General features: G+C 38.0%; 1 protein-coding gene across 2 annotated transcripts; it reads right to left on the bottom strand.

The window, feature by feature from the left end:
- Positions 1 to 605: 605 nt before the first annotated feature.
- On the bottom strand, positions 606 to 21,788 carry NRG4 (neuregulin 4). 2 transcript variants are annotated; one of them, XM_066558462.1, is made up of 7 exons: positions 21,583 to 21,788; positions 17,410 to 17,570; positions 16,387 to 16,441; positions 12,353 to 12,446; positions 4,731 to 4,880; positions 933 to 1,012; positions 606 to 840 (listed from the first exon to the last, which is right to left on the bottom strand). In XM_066558462.1, the coding sequence occupies exons 3-7, from the start codon at positions 16,394 to 16,396 to the stop codon at positions 824 to 826; spliced, it is 351 nt and encodes a 116-aa protein (XP_066414559.1). In that variant the 5' UTR covers positions 16,397 to 16,441; positions 17,410 to 17,570; positions 21,583 to 21,788; the 3' UTR covers positions 606 to 823. The 2 variants fall into 2 exon arrangements, with proteins under 2 accessions (XP_066414559.1, XP_066414560.1); XM_066558463.1 differs by lacking the exons at positions 606 to 840; positions 933 to 1,012 and adding an exon at positions 3,278 to 3,318.
- Positions 21,789 to 21,855: the final 67 nt, after the last annotated feature.

The raw sequence follows: 21,855 nt of genomic DNA, 5'->3' as shown, positions 1-21,855 counted from the left end.
GTAAAATTTAAATTTCCCTCAGTAGTGAGATTTTCAGAAGAAAGCCAGACAAAATTAAAAACCATCAAGGAAGATTGATGTTAGTCTTGCTTAATATTAGGAATGTACACCAAACTCTGCCTAAAAAATTTTAACCGTTACCAATCTCTTTTCTTAATATTTCCCTTTAATTCTAATTCAAATAGTGTGCCAGGAACCTGGGCAATAAACTACCAATGGTACCTCGTGCTGATGTTGTGTTACAATAAAAGAAAAAAAAATAAGAAAAGTAAGTATTAGCTGGGAGAAAGGTGGGGTTTTTCCCCCTACATCTGGTAAGGGTATCTGAAACAAGCCAAATTCTGGACATGTATCACAAATATCAATTTTGAAGCTATTGAATCAAGATAGGCTTCAGCTCCTCTGGGGAAATCCTGTGAAAAATGAAAAAGCCCTATCAAAAATTCATATCACCTCACACTAAAATCCTGTGATATCTCATATTCTCTGTGCAGTGAAAAAAAAATTGTACTTTATTTATTTCCCATGTAGTAAAACCCAAGATTATCTCATGCATCTAGCTGTGCATTATTGAAAAGCATAAAAAACCTCACAGAATTCAAACATAAATTATAGTGATTTCTGTATAATTGACAGTTTTAAAAGTACATAGAAACTCCATTAAGTGCAACTGTTTAAGTCTTAGATGTCTTCTCCAATATGTCAGCCTCCTGTTTCAGTCAACTTTCTTCTCTCATCTTGCTTATCATGTCACCCTCTACAATTTAAGATTCTTAGGGTTGCTCTGCATGTTCTTTCTCCACCATTCTTCCACTCTAATGCTTTAGGCTGTTGTTATTTCTGAAAAATAAAACATGTGACTTTTAATAACAAAAACTTCCTCCCCCACTTGCCTTGTGGAGTCCAGTCATTTAATTTTAAACTGTACTCACTGTTGCAGCCATTGCTGCTTGTAGTTTCAGCTAGGTTGGCACCACACTCTGAAGAACTTGTCCTTGGAATAGAAACTTTCCTGACCATAAAAAACAAAAAGGAAACAACAGAGAGAGAGAGAGAGAAATACACACAGAGGGAAAAATGTTATCAGGGAAGAGACAAATTAATAGAATGATTTTTCCATTGGAAAAAGAGTCATGGATTTTCTCCAATTACTTTCTAATTAACTCATTGCTTTTGAGAATCATGTGTTTGAGGGAGAAGAACAGAGATCAGAGGGCAGTACAGCCTTTGGAATTACATGGCTTCCCTCCTGAAGGGAACTGTCTGATTTCTTAGGTCTTTATTTAAAAAATTGGTAAATAGCACACAATTATTTATTAATTCTCATAGTGTTTGGAAATGATGTGAAATTTTCCACACTTTGTTGAAGAGAAGCAAATCTTGTAAATGGAGCTGATCATTTGCTGTCTAGTTCCCTTTCTTTTAATAGTAATCAGACATCTGCTCTCTTGAGAAGAGTCATGAGCTATTTTCTGTTGTGTCCAGTTTGTGTCCTGTGGTGATGGAACTCCTCCACAAAGTCTGTTGTCTTGGACAGCTTAAATGGCTTTGTTCCTAGACCCTGTTGTTTTGGCTGGCTCAGTTCTTGTTCATCAATATTACACTTACTTTACAGGTCATTTGGCATTTTAGCATGCACTCACAGTGAAATAGAGAAATTAATTGCAGATTTATTTTGGTTTTTCCTAGGGTTTGCTCTATTCCTCTGAGCTATATGTGTGGCATTTAGGCTTATCTAAGCTTTTAAAGAAAAGCTGGCTTATGTGGCATCTCTTCTCATCACCTTTCTTATTCTTCTTCCAGTAACCCTGGCAAAATATGTTTCTGGAGGAAGAAGACCAGATGGACCTGGTGTGATAGGTGAATTGCTGGAAGCAGAATATGCCATTTGTTCCTCAGTAGCAGTGTAATAATAGCAGGGGTTTTTGTACACTTCCCTGTTTTGCCCATGTCAGAAGGACAGGCTTTATCAGCACTGCTTGTTGGAGAGGCTGGGGGGTTGTTTCAAGATGGAGAGCAGCTAGATCTGAGTTTGCCCTGCCTCCATGTGCTCTGCAGACTGGAAAAAATAAATCATCAGCTGATAAAAATGTGATGACTCAGTTAAATGCAAAAGGAGAATTATTTCCCACTGTTCAGCCAGAGCTTTCATGTGCAGCGCTACTCTTTCATGGATTACTTTCACTGTAAGTTATGATTTAGTTTTATAAGCAGACACAACCTCCACCCTTGTATGTTGAATGGATTTGTTTCTAGGGAGCATGAAATGCACTTGAACATGCTTGGTCCTCAAATCTGCCCCAAACAGCCTGAGAGAAAGAAAACTTGGAAAGGAGGGAGGTACGGTGATACAGACAAGAAAATAGAGAAAACTGAGCACTGAGTTCTATATTCCAAATGATTTGATGTATAATTTTAGGAATTCAGTTTCCTTGTCCTGAACTTCAGTTAGTATCTCCTCTTCTGCACCCCTCCAGATTACATTACTGTTCATACTAAAACCCCACTAGAACCCTCTGCTGGAAGAGCCATGGCAATGCTCACTAACACGGTATCAGGAAAAAGCCTTTCTGCTCTCTGACTGTGGATCAAATGTCTTTGTTAATGAAGTGGAGCAGTGGAAACTTTAGCAAAGTATGTCTGTTAGCATTTTAAACTTAACATGTTTAAAATGTTACATGTTAAAACTAATATGCTGTCAGTAGACCAAGTCAAAGGTGATGCAAACTCTCATAACCCTTATAAGCCTCCACCCTCTCCTAAGGTAGAGGTGATAGATGAAGTTTGAGAAAAAAGTGGGGATTAATGGCAGCTCTTAGCAATAATGCTCATTCACTCAGCTGAAAAGAGGGGAGTACATTAAAGTATCCACTTGAGACTCCTCATGTGTTGGTTGCTTCAGCCAAGAGATAAGGACTTAGAGATGTAAAGTGTTTCATTTATAGATGAGTTCTCTTGCAGATGACCATCCTACATCAGCCTCTGAAGTGTAAAGGTAAGAAAATTTTAGCCAGTTAGGTTCTTTAATCTGTACTAAAGAGGTTCATAATGGTTTTATGAGATTTCCCACATTAGTCTGGTGTGTAAGATGGAGTTCAAGGACAACTGTGTTATAACTGAGTTGTTGCCCTTTTTATTTTGCTAATAAAGAGGCACTACTACTTGTTCTGCCAGTCAGGTAAAGCGTGAGTAAAGAGAAGTTGATTTTCTAACTATCTAATAAAAGAATTTTCACAGACCTGTCATTGCTATCACTCCAAGCTTCTGTATTTGGACCATAAAACTCAATAGATTGTCTCCAGCTTTCCCCTAATTTTACTGTATGTGAAAGAAAAGGGATCTTTTAACACATTACTCTCTGAAGATTTTTTTTTCCTTTTCTCAGAGACAATTTTACTTCTAAAGAAATACTGTCTGTATCTCTATGAGACTTGAATGTATTTTTCTTAAGTTAGTTTAAGCTGTATTTTGTTCTAATAAGTTTATAGTAATTTGCAAATATTTTTTAGCAAACAACTGCTGTGGCATTCCATGGCTAAGCAAAATTAATTAAATTAAAATTGCTAATGTGGGGGGTATCCTTTACAACAAGGGATTTTTTTATACCAACTGTTTTATCAAATGCTCTCTATCTCTTCTAAATACATTCAGCTGTGGGAGAAGCTGGCATTCAGTGGGTTTCCATGACAGCAGCTGAGGTAAAACTAGACCAGCTATTCCAAAGGTCGCTCATTGAAAGCACAGATCAGAAAAGTTGATTTGGCAATGTGACCATGGGAGCACAAAGAACAGAATTGCAAGAACCTTTGGTTATCATAACCTAGGAGAAATGCAGTATAGGAGGAAAGAAAAGATTCTGCAAGTCTGTGATGGTAAAGAATTACAGGGGCTGTAAGTTGCCTTGTAGAGAGACACAGAGATGCATAAACACATATTACTGGTATATGGCAAAATGAGTTCTTACAAAAAGTGCTGTACTCTAAAAATAAAGAGGGGACACAAGTGCATTGCACAGGTGCAAAATAGGGCATTGCAAGTGAAGATGATGAGTTAGTTTGGGTTTGGTGATATATGTACAGCATCAAATAGTGGCCTCAATCCCAGTAAATCAAGTCCTAATATACCTAAAATGCTACTAAAACCAACCCTGCAGCACTTGCTGTCTGGCACTGATGTTAGCCTTCTACTCAAACCTGGATCATCCTGGACAGATTAGTAAGCTCTCTGAGTTGTCCTAAATGCTAGTAAACATCTACCTGGAAGTATTCTTCAATGCCATTCTTTCCTTAGTATTTTTCCTTTTTAGACTGGGAGTGGTAGAAGAATTAGGAGCTAGTGGCACCAGCTGCTTCAGTTACCAATTCAGTAGGAACAGTTTCTGATCCTTTGTTAATTTACCACTACTTCTCCGTCTTTGGACAACAGAAGGCAGACTAATGTTTTAAAATGTTAGCACTAACTCTAGATGGACTGCAGAATCTCAGATAGGGGTGTATTATGGGTGTTTTTTACAAAGCAGCTGTAAGTAAGAGCTTAGAAATGAGAAAACTTCAAGCCAGGAAGTAAATATTACAAGCAACAAGTTGAGACATCCCCATTCATTATGCTGAATAACCATACAACCTTATGGATAATTCATTACATACTTTTACATTCAAATAATTAGTACATGATTACCAGAAGACATTTCTACTTGATTGAATAGCTTCAGCCTTATGAATCACTTTTACCTGCAAAGGAAGTAGAATGCTCCAATTACAAGAACTCCTAGAAGAAGAAGGGAAGCCAAGAAAGCTGCAAACAGGTCACCTTTTGTTTGGGATTTGATGCTGGGCAGCAAAACTTCCTCACAACGAGCTCCTGTGTAATTCTCAATACACCTGGGAAACCAAGTTGTATTTGGATTAGATGGCAGCTTGTCATCTACAATGAAAAGCACAAAAGGCTTCTTCTGGCTAGAGAACTTGTTATGACTCAATTCAAAGGTTATATTTGCTTCACAGCAAGTTTTCTTACAGAATTTCCTCTCACCTTGTATTTCTGGAACAAAGGGACTTAGGCATGTTGGGCATCAAGTTGACATTCTGATCCATCCTGCTTTTATATATTAAGTTTAATGTACTCATCACTGACAGATTTAATTAATTAAGCCTACTTCTTTAGTGTTAACTCTGTTCACACAGTAGTCATGCTTGCTTTTCCCTGTTTCAGGTACCTTTCTGGCTTCCTTTGTTGAAAATAGTAGTGTCAGCTAAAGAGATCAAGGAAATGAGAATTCATTGAGGCACAGTACAGCTTAAACTGCAGAAATAGTTGATGCAGTGTAATAATTCATGCCAGAACATGCTACATGCTTGGTGAATAACCCCCTCTTGGACAGACCTACGTAGAAGTCTTCTCTACTCTGCTTATTTTATGTGTTGAGCTTCTGAAAACCTCTCCTGAAGAAAGGATTAAAACAAATATGGTATTTTACCATGGTAAAATGGTATGATATTTAAGTAAAAATAAATAAAATTAATGGCTTAGTAATTAATATTCAGCCAAAAATAGGTAGGTTGAAGTTAAACTAATCTTAATTTATTATGTATTTTGCACTTATTCTGTTAAGTTTTTTTAAGGAATTGATTTCATTACAGAAAATGGGAAGCACTTCTTTCAATATCTAGATTCTGTGTGTATTTTTAATATATGTAAATTTGCTTCTCTCTATTTGTATTACTAAAGATCTTGCTCCTTCTTGCTATTTCTGGCACTGAAGTCATAATAATCTGTGACATAAGCAATTTCAGACTCCAGCTGAGAAAAATGGGCTAAACTCTGCAACATACTTGAAGTTCTCAACTGCCATTGGCAGCTGCAAGGTATAATTTCAGATGAGGGGTAAGAAGGTGGAGAGGGGAGGAACTGCCAAAAAAGAAGAATGTTTAGCATATCTAACTAAGACCAAAGGATCCCTGTGAGTTTTCTGACATGATGCCTGATGTGACTCCCACTACACTTTCTGTAGGTTATGGACCAGTATTTCAGTACTGCTGGCCTCAACCACTGCACAGAGAGTTACTACCCTTTTATTTTAATTCTTTGTCTTTGGAAGTATAATAGAAGATTTAGGCACTAAAAAAAGACAGCTAATTATCATCATATATTAAAGCTCTGCAACTGATCAAACAGACAGCATTTACTAAGGACAATCTGAGGCTTTTCAAAGTCATGATGTTTCACTGCTGGGAGAAGCAAGGGTAGGCAGACTGCTCTGATTGCTTGAGATAATGTTCCAGATATTTATTCTAAGTGTAGTGGCTTTTCAGTGGCCTATTTCTGAAATACTGTAGAATACTTTAAGAATAGAAGTGTGGTTTGAGTGGGGCATTGTTCTCTAGCAAGTGAGAGAGAAATGCTTTGGAGAGCTGAATAGAGTAGCAGGGAAAGAAAATGGAATAAGAAATTCATAGGAGTATTCTTGAATAGCAATGAAAACTGGAGAATAATGCAAGGCTAAAATGATACCGGAAGAAAAAAAATAGGTTTGGCATCAAATTAAGGCTCATGGAAAAGTTCTAAAGTGTAAAGGGAGTAGTCAGTAGCCTAAAGAGCAGAATATAGCAGGAGGAAGACAAGACAGTCACAGCTGCAGAGAGCTGCACAGAGAGAGGATCAGGTAAAGGGTAAGGGTTACTGAACTGCTGTGATGCAGGAGAGGGAGTTGGTGTGAACAGTGCATGGGAGCTGTATTCATGTGCTGCAAAGACAGGAGGAAAAGAATTGGGAATGTGTTGACAGCACAGCAAAAGGGTCACTGAGATCACAGCACTTCCTACAAAACAGAAAACAGAGCCAGATGCTTAAGGTAGTCACAAGTCTTTAAGAGGGAAAAGAGCTTGAAGGCCTAAGATGGTAAGGGGAAAACTATAGTGATATGAATGCAAGGTTATAGGAAGAAGAAAAAAGCCTATACTAAAGAAGCACATGCCAAACTTAAGACATCCTAGATGCTGAACCTTTTAATTCTGCATGGTTGTAACAAAACCAAGTTGTAGAAATATGACTAGCTGGTTTGCCAGTATCTGTTTAACTGTGAGCAATGCATTAGGGATTACCAAACTACCCATCCACTTTCTCTAAACTTGCTGGAAGTTATTCCATGCTACCTAGAAAATGCTGTCATATAACCTAAAAATTATGTGGGTTTTCATAGAAACAGGAAAATTAAGATGAAGTGGTTTTGGGTTACATTTTAATAATAAAATTATAGCTAATGTGACCAAGCTGTGCTACAGTTATGGCATTTCTGAAAATCCAGATGTTCAAATATTGGTTTGACCAAGCTTTTATGAAGTCACCTTTCCTGATGTACAAACAGGTAAAGGCCTATGTTAAAGATAGAAGCAACTGATGCTTTAAGACAACCAGGAAAGGTTTCTTCTGCAAGTCCTTTGCTAAAATAGGTGAGAAAGAAACTAAGCAGACTTCAGTAATTAGCAGTGGAATTCTCTCAGACCTGCTTATCCTGTTGCACTGGGAAATCTCCAATAATTTCAGAGGAGTTACACATGCAGTGACTGCAAGCAAGACAGAAACAGTCTCTAAGCAGCATGTGGGCTGTGAACATAACCCAGAAGGATGATGTCTGTGCAGCCTCAGTCTTAATGTGCACACCTCAGAAGCCAGGGGCAGCTCTGTTTGTCCTGTTTATAAGGATGCCCAAAGCAGCACACCAGTTAAAAGCAGCTGTTGACACGACAGGCACTGCTGCACCTGCACCTGAATGAGTTGGGGCAAACCCCAGAGGAGCCTGGGGCAGGCTGTAGCAAGGGGGAGTTGCACTCACTGTGTTTGTGTCACCTGCAGGCTGTTAACCTGCTGCTGCTGCTGCTGCACATGGCCCTTTCAATGGCCCTGCTATGCAGCATTCCAGAGCTGATTTTTAAAATGGAAAAAAGGTCTTTCCCCCTCTAAGAAAATTGAATTTCTAATTCAGAGTTGAAAGACAGCAGAGTTCAATGTTTGAGGAAAATCTGTGACTAAAACCTCCCATTTTCAGCTGGCATCCAGATTTCTGCTCTCCTAGATGGCTGCACACACGTGCACACACACCCACACCTCATGTCAGATGAGATAAACCAGCCTTAAATGTTGTATACAAATTTCCTATAGGAGCTCCAGACAAAACACCAGCATATGGAAAGAAATCCATAGAATCTTTCAGCACAGGGTACTAATCACATCACAAGGTGAAAGAAAATGCACTGCATTGGATAAGATGTCAGGAGATGACCAGCAGGTGTGCAATTACATTGATCCTTTACAATCTGATTAGTAACTAAAGCATAACAGCCTTGCAGTAACAGGGGCATCACTGCTTTCAGATGCTGCTTGTTGGACACTGCAGTGATCCTATGGCACTGGGATTTAGCAAGAAGGTGAAGTTTCTTTCTTTACCTGACTCTAAGGTGGGCATCATAAGGAAGTATCTAACAGACTGTAAAAGCAGGAAGTAGAATTTCAGTCAAATATGCAGATTCTCACTGCTTTGCACTATACTGCCAGGGTGTTGACTTTACTTTTAGTCTTCCTTTAGTCAGAAAAATTTTGGATACTTATTGGTATAAAAACTATTTCCATGTAAATACAAAGCTCTGAGCAGAAAAAGATAAGAAATTATCTGCTTGTCAATGCAATTCAGATTACATGGCTGATAACTTCAAAATCAACATAATCTTCAGTCTGTAGCTGACTCCTAAAAGTTGTCCTAATACATGCAGTCTAAGAACATCTAGTAAGTATGAAAAATAATTTAGAGCCAAAGTGAATAAGCAGTGGCAAAGTTAATTGGACAACTAAGCAACTCTTTAAAAAAGCTTTGCATTTAGAGAAGTTTCAAAACTGTTACTCTCTAGACACTGAGAGTAAAATCAAATGCTCCTACTGGAGAGAAGTTGAAAGAATGGGTTATTCTTCTCTAAAAGAAAGGCTTAATCTCCCCTCCCTTAGCTATGTGTTTATATGGGAAGGTTTCCCTATCTGGCAGTTATATAAATTTGGATTGGTAAGAGTTTTCAAACACATAAGAGAGTGTTGCATTTTATATCTTATGTCCCATTAAAAAGAAATCCTAATTACTGACTCTTTTTAGCTATACTTTTAGTGTGTATTCTAACTTTCATTCCTACCTTCCAAGACAAAAGCAGAACTGAAAAATACTAATTGGTCAGTTTGTTTTCAAAAGAACCTGAGGTACATTAAAGTGTATTTTTGGAGGCAGAGAAAGAAGAAAAGCTCAGATGACTGGGAAGTTCCCTGGCAACTTGTAGGGTGTATATTCTGAAGGCTGAAAGCACAGCAAGTGTGTGACTTGTGGGGATGTCTGAAAGGGGAATTACTGTGGGAAAGGTGGAGGAGAGATTCCATTGGGATGGAAGCAAAGGATGGGAAAAAGGAAGAGATATCCCTGAAGATGCACAGGCATTTCAGGGAGGAGATTTGCAAGGCCTGCCTGTGTCTCTTGCAGTTCTTAGCTCTGGGCAGAGTAGGATCCCTGTCCCAAAATGAGAGCATTCACTGTTAATTTCTGTGTGTACTGCCCTCTGAAGCAGAGCTCTGTGCATGTTGTCTTATACCATCTGTATTTTGTTTGAAATACAGAAAGAATGCTCTCAGAAATCTGCCAAGTATAAGAAAAAAATGGGAGTACCAGAGCTTCCCCTCAGAAACCAAAATCTTCACTTAATTCTGCAGTGCATTAATTGGTGATTATGGGACAGCTGTGCATCAGGTGCTGAGGCAAACAGCTTTCTGCCTTGTGTTTTATGATGCACCTGAGGCAGCTGCTTTTCCATCCTCCTCTGTCCTGCTGCCTGTTTATTTAGTTCATTTGAGTGTTCCTGGGTTTGAAGCTCATCTGGTTTATGGTTACAGGTGTGCCTTTTACTGCTGAGAACATGAACTCTTTGTGGGGAAAGCATGAGGGAAGATGGCAGCTGAGCAACCTCATGTTTTAACACATCAGCTGTGTTTAAAATCTGCTACTGTTGCACATGGAGGGGGTCAATTAATGTTCAACAGATATTAAATCTCTGCCTTGTATGTATCTATTTGTGATTGATAAAAACCCCCTGAAATTCCAAAGGTAAACAGCAGCTCTTCATTTTTAGCATGCTACAAAGCACATCTTTCTAAAGAATGATGCATTTTTCTTAGTCACATGGTGAAATTACTTCCAATGATGTTCCACAGGGTGATCTGGACTAACTCTGCTGAGCACAACACAAATGTGCTACCAAGCACCACGTCAAGGCACATGTGTTTTAAGGTAGTTTTACAGTTTGCTAGTCTGTTCTTTCTCCATCTCCTCCTTTTAATTAACAATCATTCAGCCCTTGAGTCTAAAAGTGCTTTGAGTTTCCTTTCAGTAGGACATGACCATTTGAGAGCACTGGGGAGCTTTGGGTGGGATTTGGCAGAAACCTTAATCAAAGAAACTGCGCAACTGTGTGACAATGCAGTCATGAAGTTCCAAAGCACCAAATATTTTCTGAATTCTGCTGAATAGTGATGCATTTTTTCTGTTGTTTCTATTCACATCACTGCTGATTACTAAGATATCTGTGTGTAAACAAAACCTTTCTCATCTATAATTAGCCTTCTCTGACTGATTAAGGAACATGCTTAGAATGAGGATGTGCTTAAATAGAATGCTGCTATTTAAACCCATCTAACTTCATAATCAACCACTAGATACAGAAAAAAATAGTTGATAACTTAAATGCAATAAGATTGCCTGAATATAACAAAAATGCTCTTAAGATGTTACTTTTCTGTTTCAGCAGATTATAAAATCCTAAAGTACCTGAATTGAAAATTACTTCATTTGGAGCTGTTAAGGTGGAAATGATCTATGCTGACTGGTTTGTGCTCCTGAAGAATGAATTTTTCTGAGTATTTGTTACTTCATATTTATAGTTATTGCATTGAATACATATTTCTTGTTACACAGTCCAGTAGTAGTTGAGAGGGTGCTTTGAAATTGTGTAGCAGCTGCTCTTCAGTTTAACCATGCATTTTTCATTTATGTACAATAATACAGGATTCCTTCTAGGAAAAAAAACATATGTATTTCAAAATGTTTTATTTTTTTTGTGTAGAATTCATTTTATATTGCATAAGCTTGCAAGGTTTAGCACATAGAATAAATCATCAGACAGCACTTCAGAGCTTTAATCTCACTTCTGGATCTGATTCATTGTGACACTGAACAATGACAGTGATATGCTGTGTATATTTTTCAGTGAGCATTTACCACAAAATTGCCTCTTTTCTCCCTGTCTAAGTAAATGAGTTTACATGCTTGAATTTAAGTATTTAGATTGAACTGTCCCAAACAAAAGAAAGTAATATTTTAGTTAAGCATTTGGGAAAAGATGTTGTTTGCTTCTTCAACTGTTTTATCCAGTTATCATTAGTTATAGCTCAAGACAGAAGAGGGAACAAAAGTTGCCATAGAGGAAAAAAGATAATATCCTTAAGTGTATCTAATATTTGTCTGAATGCCTATTTTTTTGTTAAGCAAAGCCATTAAATCAACCATAATTTATTTTGATGAATAACTCAGAATTAGTAAATGCAGGACTCTGAAAAGTGACGGTTTTATTTAGCATCTTATCTCTTGTTAAACCAGAGAATAAAAAGATAGGGCAGTATTTATGCAGGACATGTATCCACATGCAAAACCAGGAAATGCATCTTTTCCAGTTTGCTACGTGGGCTTCAGCAGGAAGAATGGTTCTGTTATGGAGTGCTGTGAGAAGTATCTCTGTTTGCTGCCTTGATGTTTCTTTATCAAGTAGTCTTTGGCTGTCACTATAAAGCTGCTCTTTGAGTATTTCAGCATGATTCGAAGAACACAGTAAGTCTTGAATTACATTCTTTTTTCCCCTCTTAAAAGATTATATTATTTTTTGTGTCTCTGCATTTTGATCAGGTCAGGCCATTTTATATTATAAAAATTTTTGCAATGTGATTAACTTGTAAGAAAAACTGTACTTTGCCTTTCTGAATGCCTTTCCCACAGTCTATATTCCATGAGGCAAAGGCTATTTTGTTCTTTCTGTATTGTAATAAGGAAATATGGCTCTAATTATAGATATAATCCTGAATGCATATAACTGAATATTGTTCCACCTGCCAAGCAAGTATACACATTTCTTTTTCTCATATCACCATGTCTCTGTAAACTAGGTAAGTAATAGGTCATTGGTATTTAGAAGTGATTCCTTAAAGAAGGAAAATGGAGAAACAGTCTTTAGACAGCTACTGTCCAATACTTAGACACACAAACTTCAGTTTCACTGACCTGCAGAATGGACTGGATACAGTAGGAATCATATAACAAATCCCTCCATTTAGACAAAAAGATCCATAACTGGTGCCACAGAGTTCTTCATGATCTTAAAAATAAGACCAAAAGAAACACTGAGAAAAAAAGACTTCAAACCAAAAAAACCACAAAGACAAACTACCACACAAATGAAATCAGCCTATGAGCAAAAAAGGTACAGGTCTTGCCTTCCAGGCCAGCAACACAGAGCACTGTTTTGCTGAACAGTTTCATGTAACAATATGGAGAAAAGATCACAAATTTATCACCATATCAGATGTGAAACAGATAAATTGGATGAATAAATCAAACTTTCTCTTGCAGTGAGAAATTCTCCATTACTTCCTTTGCCCTTCATGAGCACTCAGACAGTGAGTCCAGTGGTTCACCCCATGACCTAGGTGCAGTCTGGTTTCTCCTGTTGCAGAGGCACAAACCCCCTTAACTGAACTGGCTCCAGCAATAGAGTCAGTCAGTGCAGAGGCACCCAGTGCCAGGTAAGGGCCAGGACATTGTGAGGCTGCTCTGGGCTGCACTAAAGCTGCAATGGGACCTTGGGACACTCCTGGGCTTCCCCACCCCAATTCTCAATTTCTCAATGGCCAAACCAGGGCACAGCCTGCAGCACTCACTTATGTACAGGACTGCTGGCTACAATATCATTTCCACAGATCTCAAAAAGGCTTTTTTCTAACTCAGTAGGCTTCTTAGATGAATTCTTAATGTGTTAAACATAACTAGGCATTCTGATAACACCCCAAATACAGGACACTAATGTTGGCACTTGCAGCAGCACTTGTCCATTTTGTGCTTAAAAAGCTCATCTAACTGTACCACTTCATTCTTCCTGAAAGCAGTCTAAATTTGGAAGTTGGACTGAATATATTTATGACACATTTAATGCATCACTAACTCATTTCATATATATGTATCTAATATTTTATATATTTCTTCTATCTTATGAAACCACAGTATCTCAATCAAAACAAAAATAGAGCAGTCTTCTGACATCACAGGGGTGATAGTCATGTGTTGCCTCACACTTTAGGTGTTCTTGCTGTTATTTCTCTCAGAAGTTCTGAAAACCAGAATTTTGCTGTGTCACTATTTATGTATAGAAGACATGTTCTATACATAACAGAGTTAAGAGGAATCAAGATTTTAGTTTTCTTATTTGTCCTTCAAGAAAAAGAGTTAGGGTTCCCCTTTATTCATGCAGAAAAATAAAAAGTAAGAAGTGTGGCTGTAAGACACTCTACCCTAGAGAGACCTTCTACAACTTATCTAAAATAAGTCAGGCTTTTCTAAGAGAGGCAGAAATGCTCAGCTACTTCTACTTCTGTGCAAAAAATCATTGTGCATCCTGCTATCCTCTAGACCAGCTCTACCAATTTTACTCTCCCTCCTTCTCCTACATTCTTCCCTTTCTATGACATCATATTGATGCAGAAGTGTGAGGAAGTCCTTACATTATTTTGAGATGAAGACAGTTATACCCCAGGGCCCAAGAGGAATTCAGTTTCATGTTCCTGTTACTGAAGTGCCAGCATCCAAATGGTAACTGGACCTTCTTGCCTGTGTGCAGATAAATTAGGAAGCTGGAGGAGGGGAGAAGAAAGGCTGCAAAGATTGTTCATGTTTGACCTTGTTGCACAGAAATGTGTGCTCTGTCCTACCTTGTTAGAAGTTAAATGGAAATTTATTTTAACTCTGAAGCTTTCTGTGCTTGTCTGCTGGCAATTCATTTACTGCAAGTTCACAATTAAAAGACTTTAAAAATTATTTTGTATGGGTAACTGTACAATTGCAATAGGAATACAATGGGAATGGGAGAAAACAAGGAGGTTTTTAAACAAGAACTACACCTTAGCTGATTTTCATTCTATTCAAACATAACAGTGGACCTCCTGTGAGAGTTTAATTCAGTTGAAGGCTACATCCTTCCTTAAATCAAGAGAGGGCACTGAACACATCAACAGTGTATCAGAATATCTATACAATTTTAAGAATCAAGTGAGAAAAACAAAACTCCCAACTCTGACCTGCTCTCAACTCTGTTAAGTGTCTGAGGGAGTTAACTGTTGAAATTCTAGCAGACAGAAAAGGAAGATGATAGAAGGTGGGCCCTGCAGAAAAATCCTTTTGAACAGCTCACAGAAAGGTTTCAAAGGAATTCTCATGAGAATTAATGAGAATTTGTTAGCCTCCTTAAACTCCTGCCTCGTTGCTTCTATTTCTTCATCTTTATGCAGAAACAGACCTGCCTCACACTGGCACAGGGGCAGAGCACTGAAGAATGCTGAATGCCTCCAGTCATTCATGCCTTGGAACATCTGGGAGAATGAACACTGCTAAGGTGTGATCTTTGTATCAAGGACCAGCTCTGCAGCCCAACCAGGCATTTCTGCTCTGGCAAAATACCTCAGGCACTTTCTCTTAGGTCTATTAGAGAAAAGTGAGAGAGGTGGAGAGAGAGAACAAAAAGTGCCTAGGAAGTCTTTGAAATCTTTTTGATTGTAATTACAGACAATTTTTCTATAGGCTATTTCTTTCTAGAAATAGACTTTTCTTCCAATACTAAGGGGAAAATGGTAACCTTAATTTCAGCAGTAATGAGAAACTTGAAGAAATGTCTATGTCCACCTTGATCAGGTACCCCTTTTTTCCATCCAGTTGTGCTTTTCATTAATTCTATTTTGTGTTTTAATACTTTTCTAGTGATTAGTAAAACTATCTGAGTAGCACAGTATAATGTAGATGTTAGAATTATGAAAGACAATCAAAGAAATTCAGGAAGCTTTAACACCAAGAAAAAATATAACTAACAAATTGTAATTTGCTACAACACAATAATAGGTATTATTGTACTCCACACCTGTGATATTGAAATGCAGTAGCTTGCTGCAAATTTCAAAGTTACAGTTCTGTATTTGTAGACAGGAAAGTGTGAAAGCACCAGTTTACCCCTTTAAATCAATAGTCAATGATGCAAAAGAGTATACTGGAGAATCAGATGGGGTTCAATACAAGCCAAAACCCAATTACATTAGCATTGGTGAATGTGTTATGATTTTTCATGAGGTAAGTCAATACATTATATTAATCTAAAAATGCAAATTGTATGCTTTGAAAGTCAAATGTATACTACAGTCAGACTCCATGATGAAGATAGAGACGAGATGATGGGCAATTAAAAAAATACAAAAGATTTAGCTTTAAAATTAATAATACTCTATCAATCTATGTTGAACATAACATATAAGTATTTTGATACCATCCTCTAATGAGAGATTTAAGAGAAGTAGGATTCAAAAGCTTCTTTAAAAAATTGGATTTTGGTGGTAGAAGTGAAGAGGAATAAAATGAGGTTGTTCTTTCTAATGCTAGACTGAATACTTAAAACTGACTGAGGTAATAGCAGCCTCTAAATACACTTATACTTAATTATTCTTTTTGAGGACATGCAGGTATCCTGGTTTCAGCTGGGAAAGAGTTAATTTTCTTCCTAGTAGCTGGTACAGTGCTGTGTCCCTAAACTGTCTCGTCTGTTTGTATTTAAACTTTTGTAACCTGACTGTCCTGACTTTAAAAAACAACCAAATGCAGGCTCAATATCATCTTAACCCCAAAGAGCCAGCCAGCCTTGATAATCCACATGTAGACTCAGCTGTCTTGCCTAGTCCAGAGGCTACAATACTGGACTGCTAACACAAAAAAGGGAGAGAGAGGAGTGGGAAATGTCAGCAGAAGGTAAAAGGGGGCTGATGCATGCTCACTTGTAAGCAGCTTTACACTGCACACTAACCAGTCCCACATTGAAATATTAGTATTGATCAGAGCAAACATCTCCTTACAGGATTTGTACCACTGGCTGGTAAACTCTGGTGAGGGATGGCATCTCTGCAGAGCAGTTGTGACAGTCCCAGTGGCAGCTATCAAAATCAATGCCATTTCAGTGAATTCCAATTATTTAGATGTATGTATCCAAATAAAGACTTGGCTGAAGTTACCTGTTCGCATATTATTCCCACAACAATTTTTGTTCTTGGTCAGAGGCAACAGCACCTAAAGACAAACATGTAAATTAAGCATATAATTTTTGAAGCTGGTGTCTTTTTCCCCTGAAGAAATAGCTATTGGAATGCAACTTTCAGTGTTTCTGCTAAGACATCCATTGCACTCTGACAGTAATGCACTGTTATATGTAAGTTCCATTAATTCACAGTTAATGGCAAACATTCAAGTCTGCTGTCAAGTTCAGTGAATCCCTGAAGGCAGAATAAAACTAAATTCAGACTAAAGCATGTTTAAACAATGAATACCTTTTAAAAACTGCCATGCTTATTCAGAATTGTAATATCTGATGCATTTAGGCAGTCTGATTGATTCTGGCCAGCTAAATAGATTGACAGTTGCACCTTGAAAGACAGTGCACACAACTGAACCATTCCTCAGACTGCTAATTAGTCAGGTAAGATCTTGGTGGTAGAGCTCTTCCATTCCACAAACAAGAACTTTCTAATTTGTCATTTCTCAGAGTCAATAGGTGTTTCACTTGAGTGTCCCTCATGTCTGGATGTCAGGTGAAATTGTAATATAAGCTGTGAATTTATCAAACTTGTACAATGATTTTTTAAATCTTCAATAGAAACCCTCTGCCTGGACAGAAACCAGTGTTCACTTGACATCGCTAAAAGAATCTTATTCTGTAGACATGCCAACTCTATAACCATCTATCCTAGCTATCTTCTGTTTTCTGTTATATAGCCAAGATTTACTGTACCAAATAGGCTACTGAATAAGTCTAACATAATAGATCCTTTTGTCATGTTTGCTTTCTGTCTTCAGAGTGTATGCAAAGTAAATACTTAAGCAAACTGTCCTATATTGGAAGAAAGATTTTTTTTTTTAACCATTAAATGATCAAGTAAACCATCAGCTTTATGATAAATAGTTGCCTATACTGCAGCTTTAACTAACAGCTGACTTTCTGTAGAGGCCCATTTCAAAAGGTGTAATGCATTTGTACTTACTTTATAAGCAGCTGGTTCTTGTTTTCATGGGACCTCTCGTGGCTTCTCTAGCTTTTTAACTGTCCTGTCCATCCAAGACAATGACAACTGGCAGCTCCCTGTGACACTGGGCTGTAACAGCAAGGTCCCCACCCAAAGGTGGCTCACAGCTCCACTTTGCTCTGTGTACAGAAGCAAGAACAATTAACACAGCATGTGGCACTTCAGAACTAAAATCTTTTCAAAAGAAATAAATCAGGAGATTCACTTTTCTAGCAGTCAAGATCTGGATTCTATATGTGCTGTTAAAAAGGTTTCCAGTTTACATTCAGTGCAGTGGGGTGAAGTTACAACAAAGACAAACACATGTATAGGGGCCAAGGACAGAATAGGGTAACACCCCTCATGCTCACAGCAATACTTGCATATTCTTCTAGGGTTACCAGTACTAGAGTTTATTGCTGAATTCAAAATACTCACAAAATGTAGTACATGTAAATTGTACCATACATATATTTCACACTGGCATCAAAAATCTGATTTAAATTAACTAGCTCCTGCACTAGATTTAATTAGGAAATGAATCCTTGAATTGACAAAACAGCTTGAGTTTTGCTACTGCCAAAAGGAGATCTCACATTTCCTCTCCTTCATCTGACAGTCAGTATGTACCTCAGGACCTCTGGTGCTGCTCCTGGTCTAAGTTCAATTTTTTCAGAAGATGCTTAAATCCAATGATCTGGCAGAAAATCCCTTAGGGCAAGCTGATGGTTTTCTACTGCATCAGTGTGTTAAATGGATGTGCTCTGCAGCTCATCAGCTCTTGGGACTAGGACTAATTGTTCCATGTAAGACAAATTGTTTATAAGCTGAGTGTAGAGAGCAAGACAGCTTGAGGAAGGCTGTGGGACTGCTAATCATTTCTTTTCAAACTCTGTTGCCTGTGTATTCAAGGAAATAGGGGGTGACAAAGGGAGGGAGTGAAAATACTTCCCTGCCACTGTGAAAGCATAACGTTATGTTTTAATTCTGATAGTAAGTATCACAATATGGGTCTAAAGATGTTTTTTTGAAAAGGTGCTGCTGACAGTATTCACAGCTTTGACTTTTTTAAGATTGAAAAGTACATAATTAGGTAATGATGTATTTCGATGTTTTTCTCTGAGGTGTTGCACTCTGAACAGAAGTTCAAGATGTATCAGTGTTCTAAAAAGAATGGACTCTCTATCTCATTAGATAATAAGATGATATATTTAAAGAAAAGAAAGCACTGCAGCAGAAATCGTTGCTAAATTTGATTGTAACTCACGTCTGTGTGTGCACTGAGTTCATACTAGAAACACAAAGATCATCTGTGCACCTTTCTTGCACTTTCCAAACTGAGTCTTCCTCTAATGCAGATATAGCCTATGCTCACAGAAACTAAAAATCCAATTGTATGAATGCTCAAATGTTTATCTTCCATGTATCTTGGGAGTTTGTGAAATGTTACCTTGTATATCTAGTTAAGAGCATTTTAATCTGAAATTTAAAATATAGCCTGTTTTGCTCTGTGCCAGCTTGTTGAAAAATCTTATCAGTTCTACCCTTTTCCCCTCATCTTTGTCATCTGAAGCAATGCTAAGAATAGTAATGCATTGTTTGAAATGCTTGTACATGAAAGTTGGGTCACCTGTGTATACTGAGATATACTGAAACAAGTCTGGAACTCGTTAGATTTGTCTTTAAATGAACCTGTGCGCTTTGCTCCCCATCTATTTAAATCACAATCTGTATTGCCTCTTGGTTTTGTGTACTTTTACTGGTTAGCTGGCCTTAGCATCCACAGTACCTGTAAGTCTTAATGAGCATAGGCAGATAAAATCAAGCACTGAATAATGATTTGTGCTTTGGTTTATGGATCTTTGCTATTCAAACACTCTTAAAATTAATCTCTATATAAACGCTCCCCCAAATTAAAGAAGATGGTTTCAGTCATGTGGCTATTTCAAATACACATTGTTTGTACATTCAGATTAAGTTGCACCTTACAGCTGTCTTTGAGAATGGGATTTTACTGCATTATGTATTCTTTCTAAAAATCAAAAAAGGTAAAATCTCATTCTGCCCCAATATTGAGCTCAAATATTTGGTCATGAAAATAATGAAGGGGAAAAATTTTAAAACTGCTTATTATGCTGATTAAATAGAAATTTCCTTCTGAGATGACCTTGATACCTGTCAAGCAGTCAGTAGTCCACACCTCATACTTTCTACAAGAGCTAGGAACTGTCCTGAAGTCTTGTTAAAAGCAGTCTGTTTTTTCTCACCTAGGTATAACTTCTCATACCTTCAGTGCCTGAAGCTCATAACTGATCTGAGCACAGAAAATCATCAGGCATCAAAAAAAAAATCCATCAAACTGCCTGAAACTGAGGCCTTGTGAAGGCTGGCCTAGAACAGAGGATAGATGGAGTTGAAGGGATTTATTAAAAGGCCTCCATGGATCCACCTTGGGCAGCACAAGAGCCCAGCCAGGCCTGCACCCAAGGTGAGCCAAAATGGACAACTGGTCACAAGGGCTCTCACTTTTATAAGTCCTGCTCCATTTGCATATTGGGGTTAATTGTCCAGTTATAGCTCTAGGTTATGGAGTCCCATCCTCCTTGTTTTTCTCTCTTCAGTCCATGTTGTTTATGCTCTTGGGCCTGAGATTTAGGTGGTTGTCCTTGGTCCCAAGCTAGGAAAGGAATTGTTTTGTCTCCCTACTCTGTGAGGAGAGATCACCATCCCTTAGTATCAAGCTCAGAACTACACACTAAAGCAGTACAGAATCTGAAAAATAGAAAAGCTAAAACCTAAGGCATCAAAACAAATAAAGATCTATATAAGGAAGAATTCCAGGTAAGATCTTATAACAAATATGTATAAGAACAATGTTTTACTCAAATTTATACACTGGAAGTTTCTTTTAGGTTGGGATAACCACAATATCAGGAAATTCAGACAAAAGACATGAAGCTAAAGCAGATGACAAATAGCTGACAAATCTCAACGTGCTTTGGTTGACAGGGTAATTTCTTTGGACACAGTTCTTCAAAATTCTTTCCACTGCAGTTTTCTGAAATGACAACAAATGGCTGAGTCCTCTTATCTTAGAAATCCCTACAGCAAATATTTAGGTTTACATTTTCATTTTTATCCACTAAAGTATGTCTAGGATTAACGATATACTAAAACAGGGGTAAAGCTCTCATCATGGTGTTGAAATTGAAATTTGAGACATTACAGTGAATTTCAGGGAAAACTTCCCATTGCCAAAATTTCCTAAGCAGCTTGCAAACAACTGCAAATTTCCATCTGCAACCCCAGTTTTATTGTATGAGATATTCATACAGACATTGGCAAAGCCACGAAGTTGAGGCTTCTGTCCAATGTAACTACTGTAGTCACACCACAGATTTGTAATTTTGAGATGGAGATTCCAGTTTCAAGCCTGTGTGTGCTTATGTGAGGGGAATTATTAAATTTTACAAGACCCTTGAATTCAAAAAAATCACTATCAGTCCTGGAAAACAACCCCCACCACTATTCTATCATTCTGTGTGCTTACTGATTTCTTCTGTGGCACTTTTGCTTCCAAGTTTCATCCCTAACTCTTGTAAGAAATCAACTGAAATGAATGCAACTTGAAGTTTGTCTCTGCATGGTTAATTTTTACTCATACCTCAGTGGCAGATGTAGTGTCCCTTATAATGTCAGCTCTCAAATGTCAATAATTTCGGATCCAGTAATCAGAACTCAAAAATCCATATTACAGGCTAATATACAAGGAGACAGTTTAGCACATGGTGACACAATAAAATAGACCAGTGCCACTTCAATAATCTTGAGTTATTAGGAATGTATGTCATAAGAGCTTGATATTTACCTGGCAGCCATCAAGAATCAAGTGTAACTAGTCTTCATAATAATGATTTTGATTTTTTAAGATTCATCCAGCACTAATAGCTGGTTGATGCTAATATCAGCTGTTCCAAAACACAGGGGAGATAATTGTCAGAACTTGAATTTCAGTCTCTATCATTTTGACCATTTAAAACACCTAAAATAAAAGCACTAAAGAAGTTCTTAACCTTGGGGTATTTTACTTCATTTTTTTTGTGCATTTAATTTTGTATTGAGTTAATTTGTTCTACTTAAACCACGGCTTACCACAGCAAACGGGTATTCTTAACTCTGCTGGTGTAATCTTTCTCAGACATGCACAGGACAATCTGCTGAATCAACGTAATCCCTAATCCGCATGCTGGAATCCTGCAGCTGCTCGCTCCGGTGCCGTTATGTAATCCCGGCCTCCAGGGCCGGGGCACAGCGGGGCGAGCGCGGCGCTCCGGGCGCTCCCCTCGGGCCGGGCCGGGCCGGGCCGGGCGCGGCGCGGGGGTCGCGGCGCTGCCGCGGGGGCGGGGCCGGGGGCTCGCGGCTCGT

Source organism: Molothrus aeneus, chromosome 13, assembly GCF_037042795.1.
Source record: "Molothrus aeneus isolate 106 chromosome 13, BPBGC_Maene_1.0, whole genome shotgun sequence".
NCBI lineage: Eukaryota > Metazoa > Chordata > Aves > Passeriformes > Icteridae > Molothrus > Molothrus aeneus.
Note: the sequence above shows the minus strand (reverse complement) of the source record. Positions and strands in the feature narration are given on the sequence as shown.